The sequence below is a fragment of the Corvus brachyrhynchos genome, unplaced genomic scaffold (genome assembly GCF_000691975.1).
Source record: "Corvus brachyrhynchos isolate BGI_N302 unplaced genomic scaffold, ASM69197v1 scaffold56, whole genome shotgun sequence".
NCBI lineage: Eukaryota > Metazoa > Chordata > Aves > Passeriformes > Corvidae > Corvus > Corvus brachyrhynchos.
In genome coordinates this window covers 10,473,262-10,488,091 of record NW_008238664.1, presented here as the reverse complement: position 1 = coordinate 10,488,091, position 14,830 = coordinate 10,473,262, and the positions used below count along the sequence as shown (strand labels likewise).

The window sequence follows — 14,830 nt, the reverse complement described above, 5'->3', positions numbered from 1 at the left end:
AAAGTTTCTGTCCTCTCCAGAAATGGGATGCACAATATTTTCTAAACCAAGCTACTGAGTCCTAGAGTTGCTTCAGCCCAGCAGGGCAGGAGGACATGCTCATTTTTCTATGTAGCACTGCTGCACACAAAGTTGTTCAAAACTGTTTGCTTCCTCAAAGTTTCTGTTCCAGACGACAGCAAAAGGACAAACAGGCTGAGATCTCTTCTTTCAGCATAGAAGGTGTAGGAAGAGTTACTGCCGATGCCCTAAGTACAGAATCTCATTCCCAAATGTACCTCCTGATGTGTGTTTAGGATGCAACCCAAAAATCCATGGGACAAAGAAGGAAGAGGAATGAAATTGGTAAAAAACACATTAAAGAGAAATAGAGGCTAAAAAAAATAGAGTTAATTGCTCTACCCGTGTTTGAGCCCACAGGGCTTGTATAGATGAGTGTTAGTGATGAAGCTCTCCAGTGGTGCTGGGGCAAGCTTTGTTCTTAAGGTTGAATAATCTATCAAGAAACAAGTCCTTTCCACTTATGCTGCTCAGTATGGCTCAAATTGCTTTTCAGCTGTGCCCAGTGCTTTTGTTGACTTAAAGTAAATGAAACATTATCCTTTTCTAATTAGATAGGTTAGGAGATGTTGGTGCTACTTCCTACTAATTTAAAGACTAGAACTAATTTCAAGAAAATAAAGTTTAAAACCCCACCTTTAAGTAATTAATTAATCCAGAATTTGATTTAATAAGGAAGGAAGCAACTGAGGGTTAAGTGACCCAGTTGGGTGGGCAGGCAAAGGAAATCAGCCAGCATAGAGTAAGTGGTGCAGCCACTGTGGGGGTCATTGGGGAGCAAAGGTTTTTTCTTCTTGACAGGCAATTGCAAGCATGTAATACACCCAACCCCCTTCTCAGTCATCTTTAGCAACGATTCCTGTGAGTCAGTGCACTGGGTGTAGCTGTCAAGGTGCTGGCAGCGGGGTCTGCAGGAGCCTCTGCAGGGAGAGGCCAGGGCTGCCCTGTGCTGGATACAGCTAACACACCACAGGGCATGGCTCAGTCCAGCTGCCAAACAGGAGCACCTCTGAGAAAGAGGATTTGAGATGGGGCAAAAAATACTGCATAGGCAGAGGATGAGGGGGAAAGAAGTGGGCAGCAGCCATGTGAACACCAAGTTGAAAGCAGAAGGAGGGTGAGGAGGTGCTGCAGGTGCCAGAGCTGAGATTCCTGACGGCCCCAGGAGGAATCCACACCAGCAGGCAGGCATTTCCCAGCAGGAACCTCAGCCTGTGGAAAACCCATACTGGGTTTATCGAAAAGGACTGCAGCCCACGAAGAGGACCCAGCCTGAATCAGGGAGCAGGAACAGCAGAGCCCACAACAATTGTTACACACTGACCACCATTCCCCAAGGAGGAAGTAGAGGAGTCAGGAGTGAAGCTGTGAAGTTGAACCTGGGAAGAAGTGGGGAGAGAAGGTGGTGTTTTACAGTTTTTGACTTTGTTTCTCACTATGCAATTTTAATTGGCAATAAATTAAAATCTCTTTTGCTCATGATGGTAACTGGCAAGCACTCTTCCCATCTTTCTCAACCCATGAAGTTTCTCTTTTCTTCCCCAACCAGCTGAGATGCTGGGGTGAATGAGGGGCTGGGGGGGCACAGCCCGCACCAGTTATCCACAGAGTAGGTCATCAGGTACAGAAAGCCTTGTGGAGAGGGCAGCTTTGCTAAAACACATAAGCAGACTGGAATAAAAGTCAACAATTAATTAGCAAGATACAGAAAAAAGCCACAGCCCCAACCAACTCTCTTTCTAAAGTGCACTTGCCAGCTTCACATTTTTGAGACTAGGTTCTGGTACATTTTACCACCTCCTAAAACCTGTGCAATCTCAAACTTCCAAAGACTTTTAAAAATCTTGCCACAAGAGAGCAAACGGCCCATCTCAAACCCTTATAAGAACATCTTGTAATGAACCTCCACAGCAAAAGAGATTTTTGTGACAGAGGGCCCTCTTCTTATGGCTGAGTTCCCTTATGGGTGAGATGTCATTTGATTAATGTAGCCTTCCAATTTTTATATTATGTATCATCCCATATTGGAATACAGCAATGCTTTTTGCATACTCATGTATATACTTATGAACACTTTATGAATGAAAACTATAGTCCTGACTGGTCGTACTATTCTAACTTGTCTTATGAAAATTTAAAAGAAAATAGTACACGAAAAGTGCATTATTTGCCATGCAGAGACTGCAAAAGGATAATGCTAGAGATGAGAAATCTGTATTTCAAATGTGTATTTGTATTCTGCTGAATGACACAAACATGAGCAGTAACTACCACGGGAATTGTTACGCTAAAAAGAGTTTGAGAGCTGCTTATGTGACGACAGGACACTGACAGTATGAGAAAAGCACAGTATCTTGATGAGATCAAGACTTGTCACGTATTCTGTCCTCTTCCCAACATTTTCTCACTTGTTTCCCTGCCCCCAATTCAATAAACTAAACTACAGCTGCTATAGGAGGCTTTTATTCTGAACAAAACCAGTGAAAATACAGTTTACACTGAAAGCCCAAGCTGAGACAAGTCATGTTGTTGCTGTTGTTACTTGCTGGCTGTTTTAGGTGGGATCCACTCGTGTATCTTCTTGCGAGTAGTAGAGTAAGGCACATACTGCTCAGGAGTGCCACTCACATTGAATTTATGGTTCTCCCAGATAAATTTACGAGCGACTGGTGGATGAGTAGTTGGAGGGTCATCTGTCATTGAGTGCAGCCAGCGATGCCTTAAGAGGAAAAAGACATATTGATATTAAGGAACATTACATGACAAGGCTATCTCCTGACTCACAAGGGTCCTCCTCTGAAGAGACACTAAGTATTTATTCTGAGAAGGGAGAAAAATAATTTTAATCCAGTGTGACTTTCAATGAGACAACAGGATACTGATTTTAATTAGTTTCACAAACCTAACTGATAAACAACAATTCTGCCTCCAAGCAGTTCAAAGCATACCTAAGTTCAAATTCCTGTTCCTTTGTACGTTCAGGTTTTGGGCAGAGTATGTTGTCACTTGTTTGTACAGCCTTCACCAAGCAGCCAGGTCAAGGCAGGCACTACAAATGGCAAAACCACAAGGTATGGTTTTGTTGTCTGGGCTTTTTCTTTGTTAGGTTATGAAGCTTTGTTTTGTTTTTAATTACCAGAAGACTACACTGCACAACAATTTCAATACCATTTTCAAAGCATACATGAGGCTACCATTTGGGATACAGATTAATGACGTAAGTACACCTAAAACAAGCATATAAATATTTACTGACTGCACAACACAATGATTAATACCAATCAGTAACAGGGTAATTATCAAGTGATTACAGTGATTAGCCTTTACCTATGAACTAAATGTCAATCTTTCTCGGTGCAAGCAACATTAATGATCAAGCAAAGCATTTTCTCTAACAATTTACTGAAACACTGCAGCAGAGACCAACTGAATTGATTCCATCCCATTCCTATTTCAGTGCCTGAAGCAACTTTGAAATCTGAATTACATTTTAATCACCTGTCAGTTTACATGTACTTCCTACTGTGTGTAGTTACGACAAAAGTGAGGTTATGACATTTTTTGCAAGCTTATGTGTTTTTTTACTGAGTAGAATTAAGGAGACTTCTGCTAATCAGCTTTTGCAAAGACTTGACCTAAAAATATGAAGTCCTCTTCTCTAGTTCTATTAGAAAACCTAAAAATTGCATTTTCAGCCCTTAGCAACAAATCCAGCACACTTCATTTATACAGCAAAACAAAACCACTACAGAAGTGGTGAGAAATAGACTGATAGGTATATTGTAAACATGAACAGCTCTAGAGAAGGCTGGTAATCTTTACCAACTGCTTCTTGACATGTATTTTTAAAAAACAGAGAAAAAAAATCTCAACTTTAGCTATAACTTTAATACAAAAATGTCAATTTTAAAAAAGTGTCAGCCTGAAGTTCTTTTTCTTGAAGTAAAAAACCAAACAAAACCCCCAAACTGAAGCCACACATTGTAGGACTAAGGACTGCCAGGAAACTGGCTTGAATACAGACGGAACCATAAGATCATTTAAAACTAAGAGGAAAAAACTGTGTTTAGAGGCAAAGAACGGCTTCCTGTGGGAAAAATTATCCACTTTGGAAGTTATACACATGTTCAGATGAAGTGACCAATGTAGTGTGAATGTGAAGGCAATCCAGCTCTTCCTCTCTCCAGTCTCCTTTGTAAATCTGGTCTCATTCAAAGTGTACATTTCCCACTGCTTTTATGTTAAAAAAAGGTAAGTGGCAAATGACTTCTGTCTGGAAAAAGGTGGCCCCATAGCACTACTAATCACAATGTGGTCTGATGATAGAGAATCAGGTCTTGCTCAGTTTTAAACCTGGTGTTTTAAACCAGCCTCTGAAATGCCCTGGCCACATCACACAAAGCTCTCACCTTAGGTGAACTCTCTTGCCCGATTCACACCTGTCAGAAGAATTCTGTGCACTACTGTGCTTCACATCACCTCAGGTATCACGTGTCCTATGACAGCCTGCATCAAGGTTGGCAGAAGTGCTGCAAAAAAGCTAACCTGACAGAGGGGGGATCCTATGCTCACACCCAACAAGCTCTCCACTGCTAACACAGAAACACAGAGTGTGTGGCATGAGAGAAAGGGCAAAAGAACAGTCCATTCTGCTAGTACTGACTCTAGAACTGCATTTCAAAACGCTTTGGAGTATCACTCCAGAGGAGCCTCAGTTTTTCAAAACTGCTTACTGTAACATATTATGTTGGTTTTGGCCAGGGTAGAGTTAATTTTCTTTTTAAAAATAAAAATTAAGGCTCTTACTGCAATGTGCAAGGGACATTAATAAAGTGAATTTAACTCTCTGTGACTGTGCTGCTTTGGGCTGGGATTGAGTTAATTTTCCTCAGTATGGGGCTGTGTTTTGGATTTGTACTGAACACAGGGTTGATAACACAGAGATGCTTTTGTTATTGCTGAGCAGGGTTTACACACAGCCAAGGCCTTTTCTGATTTTTGTACTGCCATGCTGTCAAGGAGACTAAGGGTGTACGGGAAGCTGGGAGGAGACACAGCCAGGACAGGTGACCCCAAGTGACCAAAGGAATATTCTATACCACATGGCATCATGCTCAGTATATCATGTAGGGGGAAGGAGGAGGAAGAAGGGGATGTTTGGAGTGGTGGTAATTGTCTTCCCAAGTCACCGTTACATGTGATGGGGCCCTGCTCCCCTGGAGATGGCCGAGCACCTGCCTGCCCATGGGAAGCTGTGACTGAATTCTTGTTTTGCTTTGCCTGTGTGCAGCTTCTGTTTTCACTATTAAACTGTCCTTAACTCATGAGTTTTCCAGCTTTTACCCTTTTCTCCCCAGTCCCACTGGAGGCGGAGTGAACAAGTGGCTGCCTGGGGCTTGGTGCCTGGTTGGGGTTAAACCATGACACAGGCAACTTACAACACACATTCACCTAGTGATGCTTCTGGTAACAGTGGATAAGAATCCTGCACACAAATCCCTATTTACACACCTGTGATCACGCCTCACCATCCTCATGCTCCCCAAAAGTCACACACACCACCAGGACAAACAAAAAACTGTCAGACAGAAATCCAGTTACCAAGGCCCTGAAAGACAGGCTGGAGCAAGCACAGCACTAGAACTGTATTAATGCTCAGCTAAAATCAACTATATTCCAAGCCTGCTTGATGTCTGGCACCTCTGTCATTACAAGTGTACTTGTCATACATTCATTCCTTGAAACAGCAGAAAAGTTTCACAGTATCATTTAAGAGTAGCTTTACCTGTCATTTAAACTATTGTTTTGCAGCTTTTTAAGACTAAATTCATAAAACCTTTTAAAATACAGCATTTTTGAGAAATAAACATCTTTGGGTTTAAGATTTTCTGGATTTCTGTAACATCAACATGAAACCAGGCTCAAATTTAAACAGATCAGCAAAACCAATCCTTGAATCACATTTTCTCACTGGAAAGTAGAAATAAAATTGCTCACTGACAAGACATGTCAGTACAGTCATAGGTATTGAAATACATGAAGAGATTTCAAAAGTTTGTTTAGAAATCAATCCACTATGAATTATATTTAGGAGTTTCAGGGCTTAACCTGGTCACAAAACATTCCCCTTAGAAGCACAACATGTGACTTACAAAAGCATTTTGGTTTGCAGAGTCTGTTCTCTCAAACAAAAGCTCCCACTTTCCACTTAAAATCTTGATAACTTTATTTTGGGAAGACTTTCCCCTTGACACCTGCCTCAAAGAATCCTTTGAAGCTCTGATATCTCAGACTCTACCCCCAGATACTCAAGAAAAGCTTTTCATGCACTAGATTGAACAGCATGAATAAAGAGATGTGACATCCTGCAGATGGCCAGATTTCTATACAAACTCGGCCTGTAAATCCATGCGTGGAAAAACAGGATTCAAAAGCAATTAATGACTGAAAACCTACAAAGAAGCAGATAACTTGCACAGAGCACACAAATATCAGGAGGATGCAAGCAGCTCTGAAGAGGCTGAGGCAGCTTGCTGAATCAGAGAGCAGTCACTAGAAAGCAGACTGAGCCCAGCAAAGCCTTTGCACTTTTTCTTGAGTAAATGGATAAAAGACACCTCAAAGTATCTTCAAAAGCTCTCAAGACTATGAAGAATTTTTTCCCAAGTTTTAACAAATATTTAAAAGCAAACTGAAGCTACAAGGGACCGGAGCCAATTCTATGATGTACAAGCTGTCAAACAAGAACTGATGCTACACAAACTCAGCAGCCACTACCATATGTGCATCTGCAAGGTTCAGGCACAGCCTGCGTCAGCTCAGGATGTTTGCCAACGTGTTAACATCCACTTTTTGCCACAAGTTAACCATGCAGTGAGACAAGAGAAATGAAGATGTGGGTTCAGGTCATAAGGCAGAGAAGGAAAAAGGGACACCAAATGTGTTTATTTGTTTACACATGGGAGATAACGAATTTCTCATGCAAGCTACTACACCACAGCAATGAGATGGCATTCAATTTAGCTGAAAACACCAAACTAGCACTTAATCAAGTTATAAAACTCCACAAATTTATTGTGAAGCTACTAAAAGGATGGAAATTTTCCCACTCTCCTTCCTTTTCTATTCAATCTTTTTGTTTTGTTTTCCTTGAAGGCAGACTTGAAAAGCAGCATTTTTACAGGAGAATTGCAAGTTTCCTTACATTTTCTAGTGTGTTGGCACTTTAAGTCTGAGGTGCTACATTCCTCCCTGTCAGATCAACTAAAGAGGATGCAGACTATTAAACTGACGGTAAATTTGCAATACTTCACTATATGAAATAAACACTCCTGGAGCTCCTTCCAAAGATGGCAGATTTGCACCAGAAGGAAATAAACCTCAAAGCACAGGATAGACACTACAAATACACAGGACAGTGCTGGCAAAATGAAGCGTCCCTACAAAAGGAAAAAACTATTCTCAAACTACAGTTCTTCTTTCCCCACAGGATGACACTGAAAGAGCAATTTATTTTTAACTAGTGTGTACACTTACACGAGCTGTCAATTTGTTTTTTTAAAGTATTTGGCCAAAATGCAAACCGAAATACATTGAACCAGAAATACACGAAACAAATAGCTTAAACACACAGGCCAAGGATTAGAGTGATGCTGCAATGGAGACATCAATGAAAGCACTAAACAGAGTCCACACAGGCATTGCTATAAACGGATTTAACTTCTATTGTTTGTATGTTCACAGAGCACACCCGATCAGTGTGTTCAAAAATGGAAGCACTGAGTTCCTGCAAACAGCATACTCTGACTAGTAAGAGACAAAACAAGTATTTGGTTTCTCTCACTGTCTAAAAGTGAAAAAGATGACTTTGTGTAGGGAAAAAATTGTGCAAAATTTCTTGTAAAGCATTAAAAGAAGATTAATATTCTTCATTCCCAAGGCAAGTATGGAAGAAATTTTTAAAAATCTAATTAACTCGTCTCCAACAAAGTAGATACCAACATCTGGATTTTGGAGACAAAAAAAGAAAACCCAGAGTGAAAAAGAAGTTAAATAACAACTAAATCAGTATAAACTACAAGCCTACATATTCTGGTGTGGAAACATTTTTAAAAAGCAACAGTCTCGATTCCCTGAAGAGTAGACATATGTCAAAACAACACTTTGATTTCTTTCATACTGTACAATTTCAGTACATCCTTTGTCAAAAGACATTACAGCAATTATTTCAGAATACTGAAAATACTCAGTAGCTCCTAAAACAGTATCACAATACGTTATTACATATAAGATGTTTTTTCTTTCTGTTTTTTCTTTTTCTCTAGTATCTGAGAGAAGGTAAAGGGCAGCATTTTTTCCCCAGTTGTTTTCAGAACTTTTCAACATACCAAAATGCTTTTTCCCAGTTCATCATGCATGAGCTTCACTTAATTGTACTTGAACAAGCATTCATATTCCACAATCCTGAAGGCACACTGCAAGGAGAGGATACAACAACATACCCACAAAATTTCACTGAGCTGAGCTAAATTAACTGAACCCCAGAGTAAAAAATCAGTGTTTAGAAAAAGCATTCAGATCATGCTCACCTCTAACAGCGGTACTTTAAATACTTCCCAGTTGACCCAAGGATGACAAACATGTATCATACTGTTATACTGTGCATTAATTACTCTCTTTGTTAATATAAGTAATTTCACACAGTTTAATTTATTTCCAACAAATTTCTGGGTCCAAAATAACCACTCATTACCTGTGCAGTTGCACAACTCTAGTGTTACACTGACAGTGGCTTGTACAATATATTGCCAGTTTCAATTCAGAAGTCTATACCATGTTAAAAATGTAAGGCACTATAGCACCACATAAAATTTTTTAAAAAGTCTTAAAAGACAGCATTTATTCCCAGTCAAAATACTTGTATTTTTAGAGATGTCTCTAAGCTGTATGGAAATACACAGCAGTGATGTAAATGTGTCACAAAGCTAGGATTCCTATATAAGAATGAACATATGTTACCATGGGACATACACATTTATCAGCAAGAAACACCACCCCCACTTTATTTTCCCCCACCCCCCAAAAAATCCAAATCCACAAGCCTGAATGGTACTGCACAACTAAGTTTCCTGACAAAAATACCTTCGAACACAAGACTGTTTACCATTTTGTGCCTCATTACACTCACCAGTCTTGAAAATAATGAAATCTTTACTGCTTCTTTTAAAGGAATTTTTCCCACATTGATAGGAAGTTTTTCTACCTCATTAATTTCTGTGAACTAAACAAGCTACTTAACTCTTGAAACTTCACTTTGATTCTCAGGAAGAAACCCTTTACTGAGGTTTGTAAATGGCAACAAACATCACATAAACCCAAGCAAAGGAAAAAACAAAACGAAACAAAACCTATGCCTCAAAATAAAGAAAATCTTAAAAGCCAGCACAGTCTAATACTGGATAACAACCAGAACCAAACAACAGTTATGCAGAGAGCAAGGCATGAACATCCTGGTGTTGGAGATTCTAACGTCACTTCCAAAAACAACGCCATTCAGTTATTACCAAATAAGACAAGAAAAAGCATTAACCACATTAAACATACTATAAGGCTGGGAGAGCTTGAAATAAAATTGACTGCCTAGAGAGTCGACCCACGCATTCTTCAAATGTTCCTGTGAGAGCCACAGTTTAGGAGATTTTATAATCAGTCCCAGCCTTGGCACAGAGCATTTGTCACAGGAGTAATAAATGTCAGTGTTTGCTCAGTCTTCTCAAACACTTCTCTCTTCATATCACCTTTTGCTGCTTTGGGGCTGAAGTGCTATTCCTGTCCCTGAAGAATTGCACAGAGATTGTTTTTACTAGGATACACTGTTACTTTATGTGGTCTGAGTTTTCTAGGAAAACAAAAAAAGGATCAACAGCTGCGTGGCCAGAGACCTTCTGGAACTCAAGGCTGTACAGAATTATTACTGAAGTGCACGAACAGAAAATAAAACCTCAATAAAAATTATAGTCAAGGAGCAGTCAACATATGGAGCATCCTGGCACTTTAATGTTTACAACCACATCAATGTATATAAACTGAAACAATTATGCTGTTAGTGGCTGTGGGTTAAGGAATGCTGTTCCACCACTGCCATATGTTTCTTAGTTTCTTGCTTATGATGAAAATAACAAATTTTTTACTTCTGGTGCCCAAGGCTTTGCCAAGCCATTAACAGAGAATCACAAGTAATAAAGAAAATTAGAAGACCATCTTGACCTGCTCAATATGGCTGGCAAAATGCTTTTCTCAATCCAAAAAGCAATGAGTGCCTCTGCCAGGACAGTGAGCAACAAACATGAATGCAGTTCAACATTAGAAGTGACCAGTCTGACAAGACAGCTACATCCATGAAATTTTTTTTTTTTAATATTCTGCTTTGTAAGATAAGAAAATATAAAGCAACTACAATGAGAATCTGTCCACATTATTAAGCTAAATCATTTACCATTCAGGGGGCACCATGCTTCCATCAACTTCCCAAAAGGTATTTTTGCCATTCATTTCATCAGTATATACAACCCATCTGTGTCGACCTTAAGTAAACAAACAGAAATATCACATTAGTTCAAAAAAGTAAATTATTTTCACATAAAGGAGAGAATTCAGGAAAACCAATGGAAAACGTTTTGAGTGATAGTATCTACCACAATGGGCACTTATTTTAAAGCCAGCACAGCTTTTTTTTCCCCAAGTTGTCTGTATTTCCACTGTTACTGTAGTTTTGGATGACTGAATCTAATACTCTCACAAAGAAGCAAATACTGGCTATTGTATAAGTAATGGGAAATAGGGACTTATGCATTTTTTTAGGCAGAGAAACAGGTTTGGGGATTTTTTTTCTCTGTTATGAGGAGTCTTTTCCCAAAGGACATTGCCACTTATAACCTAAGAGTAAACTAAATTTCAGCTATACAAAACTACCAAGCAATGGTAACCAGCAAGTGCTTTCCCTGGTTACCCTACAGTCAGCAGTCAGCTTGGCCTGACCAGCATGTCAATTGCTTATGGGTCACCTGTGTTGCTTTAGGTGCTGCCTTTTTAAGCACTCTACAAACTTGATTTAAAATCCCATTACTTAAGGTAATAGGAAGTTTAAGCTAACCTGTGCTCTTTGCCCTGAAGTGATCATGTAAGTGAGTAGAGCTGTGAGGCAGTTATAAAAGTAGTTCTCCTTCTCTGCCCACCTGTTAAACTACCAGCCTTTAGGTCAAGGACCAAATTCAACTCTAAATCACATGATCATATAGCTTTACCTACATGGAAACCATCTAACTGGCTTTTATTTATCCCATATTTATTGTTTCAGATTGACTGTGTTTGCAAATGAATTGAGGGATGCTACAGAGAAACAGAAGCTGTCAAAGCATTTCTGTGAGTTCCTTGTCTAAGACTCACACAAGTCAAGTGCAGGGAAGTCAGGCAGGCAACAAGTTGTATTTCACTAGCAGAAAGCACACAAGCTATGTGAAAGCTGCACAGTTGGCTGGGAGGTGTTCACATTAGCACACATACCAAAGAAGTTTCTTTTGTCTTCATAGTATTTGTTTCCATATTTGTCAGTTCCTATCAGATTACCAGTCTTCAAATCATTGACCCTGTGAATTATCAAAACAACAATTTAAATTGGCATCCTCTCAGAATGAAATTGTGGCAGAGGTTTCTTAGGGGCTAGTAAAAACCTGTACACATGTATGCAAAGATATTTTTTTAAAAAACTATTCAAGCTTAAGGATTGTAAAATAATCACCATCACCAATTCCTGCAACTAATGTGCACCCCACTGGCAGGATGATAAAACCCATATAAAAATGCTTTCAGGAACTCTTACTTATTTAAAAGCTCATTATAGTGGAAGATAAAGCAACTCTACAATTTAACACCCATAAAACCTTAAATACTGTGGGAGTCCCAGAGTCACATGTTAATCCACTTAGTAGAAAATGTTACCATCCTTCTCAACTGTTAGTAGCTACTATTTCAGCCTGAATTGCTATTGGAAGTGGTCAGCACTGAAGCAGCACGAGAGACTTCCCATGGCTGTGTGGGCAGTAACCTCCAAGACAGGAATAGCAATATTTTAGGCCATTGCAGCTGCTTGCCAAGGAAATACATGCTAAACCCTACACTATAATTGTTACTTTCTTGCTTTTGCGCAAGTGTGAAAGATGCAAGCATTCACCCTGCAACTCCGTGAGACTTACATTGACCCAGATAAGGTATATACGAGTTTTAACTCTTTATAAAGAACATATTTTAACATTATTGTAGAGATCAATAATTAAACTGAGCCTATGATTTACATGCTAATGATAAAACCTTAAAATGAACTGAAGTGCTCTTCTCCCTCTATATCTACAACTTTGTTTTTCTTTTTACTGACATTCATCCCAGGCAGAATTAGATAAAGAAAAGTTTCCTCTCAAAGGTTTTAGTTGTTTGTGGTATTATGCACACTCTCAACTCAATCCCAAGTGAGAAGGAATGTGGTCAGATGAAGATTTTTTTGTTGTTTTTTCTCCCAGGGTGTGTGAAAGTGACAATCATTCCAGCAGGTACTTGTTTTAAACCTCTGTGGTGGCAGGCAGAGAGATTCTCTGACACATCTCTCCTCTATCAAAGAAACACTTAAAGATCTCTGGCTCAGCTTTACAAGCCCAAACTCCCAGCTTCAGAAAAAAAAGAGCCATTCCACTGCTGCTCTCCCTTCCTTTTTCCCTTCCCTTTCTTTAAAGTGTTCTTACGCCCTTGTCCTGACTTCACGCTCTGAATACTGATATCAGACACTGAGAGGTATTTATGGCTTCCAGAAAATATTTTCCAGCCAATTTCACTGAGTTTTAAATAAAGAGAATGTTTCCAGCCACAAAGGCTCTTAATAATTTGACTTCATAACATATAAATCTGCTGCAGCTGCCTCAGTGAAAAACACATAGAGAAAAGCAGGGAAATTCAGAGAAACAGTCTCCTGACTTGGGTAAATAATTTTTTTCCAGTTACCAGTGATTACTTCTTAAAATCAACTGTTGCAAGAAAGAACACCTTGATTACTCTTCATTTAAGTACTAAGCCTATTCCTTTAGCTGGGATGGATGATTTAATGGCTTGAAAGGTGAGCAGGAGGCAGCAATTGTGTTTGTGGTTGGTGTGGTTACGAGGATCAGGTGTGATTCCCCACCTAACACACCTAACTTCAGTCTTCTGAAGGAAAAGAAGGACAGCACTGTCTCCAGTCTTGCCTGCCTTCTTTTTCTGTGTGGTGGAAAGGTGTCAACACAGTCTGCGATCTTAGACTCACAAACGATCTCTGAGGAGACATTCATTAAGCTGTGCTTAGGAAGAGGCACTCTGATGAAACCTAATACTCAAACTCTTCCACATGTTCATTTCCCCAGCTCCATTTCTTCTTGAGAACTGTCAGAGTAATAACTACAGCCTGAGAAGGAAAACAAAGAGGAGAAAACAACCTGGAGGCAGGGGGAAGGTGTGTGACAGAAAATAGTAATTATAATAGCAGTAAAGCACTAGCCAGGGAAACCATGTATTGTCTTACTGCTCAACAGGTACTAAAGCCACTATATTAAAATACTGGTGAGGCCTGATCACAAACTGTGTAAAATGTTATGTTTAACTTTTCAGAACAGATCAATTTAAGCCCCAAGAAATAACGGGAAAAGGGCTATGGTGATTGGGGGGGGGATCTGGGAGGAAGCTTTCAAGAAGGCTCAGAAAGCTTGGCTTGTTTGTTCTAACATAAGAAAGCCATTAATATATGGCAGAGAATTTTGTCTTTGCAAATCACCCCTATCCCATATTCCTGACTTCTCAATATTGATTAAAAAAATAGCTTTGTAGCATGTGGTCAGGCCTACGACATTCACTGTATATGTCCTAATACTTTTGCCAGGATCAACTATAAATACAACACGGGTTACTGACACTGCTGAATTTGGATCACATACCATTTAGACTTCCACCCTACATTTCATCAAGGATTTGAATGCAAAAAGAGTGCCCTAGTAAACCTGCAGCTCCTATTTGGGAGCACCTTCAAACTTGCTGTATCACAGTGCAAAATACAAGAAAGATGAGATGTGAGTGAGAGGAAAAAAAAAAACAGGAGAAAGTTTAATGTGGGTAAGTGCAAGGTTCTGTAGTTGGGGAAGAAAGTACTCAGACATGAATGGAAACAAAGGCTGCAACTAATTTTGCACAAAATGCCACTGGGGCTGGAGGGCATCCAAAGCTGAGCATAGGTCAGCAGTGACAATCCACTGCCAAAGAGCAGAGGTGACCTGCAGTTTGAAGTGAATTAGAAGAAATAGAGCCAGTAAGGCAAATGAAGTAATTCTCTTGCTTTACACCACGGGATTTCAGCAGATGCACGGCTCCCAGATTTGTGCACTTTTAAGAAAACCACTGCCAACCTGAGGTGACCCAGAGCAAAGAGGACGATGGCGTACGCATAAGCATCGAGTGCAGCTACAGCAGAGACACGGCTGTGGCAACAGACCACAGACCGCGGCTGAACACCAGGAACACCTGTCCGGGCAACACCGACAGCTCAGCATCCAGGAACCCTCCAAGGTGCCTCAAGAAGAGAAAACAGCCGCGGGCCCTGCGTGGAGACCGCTCTGAGCACAGCACCCAGTACCGACCGGGACGCGCCGCCTCGGCGGAACGCACGGCGGGCGGGGCGGAGCGGGCTCTTCCCGAGGCCTGT

The 14,830-nt window shown here is 40.1% G+C and overlaps 1 protein-coding gene across 1 annotated transcript; it reads right to left on the bottom strand.

The window, feature by feature from the left end:
* Positions 1 to 2,506: 2,506 nt before the first annotated feature.
* NDUFA12 (NADH:ubiquinone oxidoreductase subunit A12) lies at positions 2,507 to 14,824 on the bottom strand (the record flags this gene model as incomplete). Its single annotated transcript, XM_017737756.1, has 7 exons — positions 2,507 to 2,779; positions 10,556 to 10,643; positions 11,623 to 11,712; positions 13,014 to 13,020; positions 14,561 to 14,567; positions 14,627 to 14,632; positions 14,772 to 14,824. Coding segments are annotated over 7 exons (432 nt in total), but the record flags the coding sequence as incomplete, so codon positions are not given.
* Between the last annotated feature and the right edge of the window lie 6 nt (positions 14,825 to 14,830).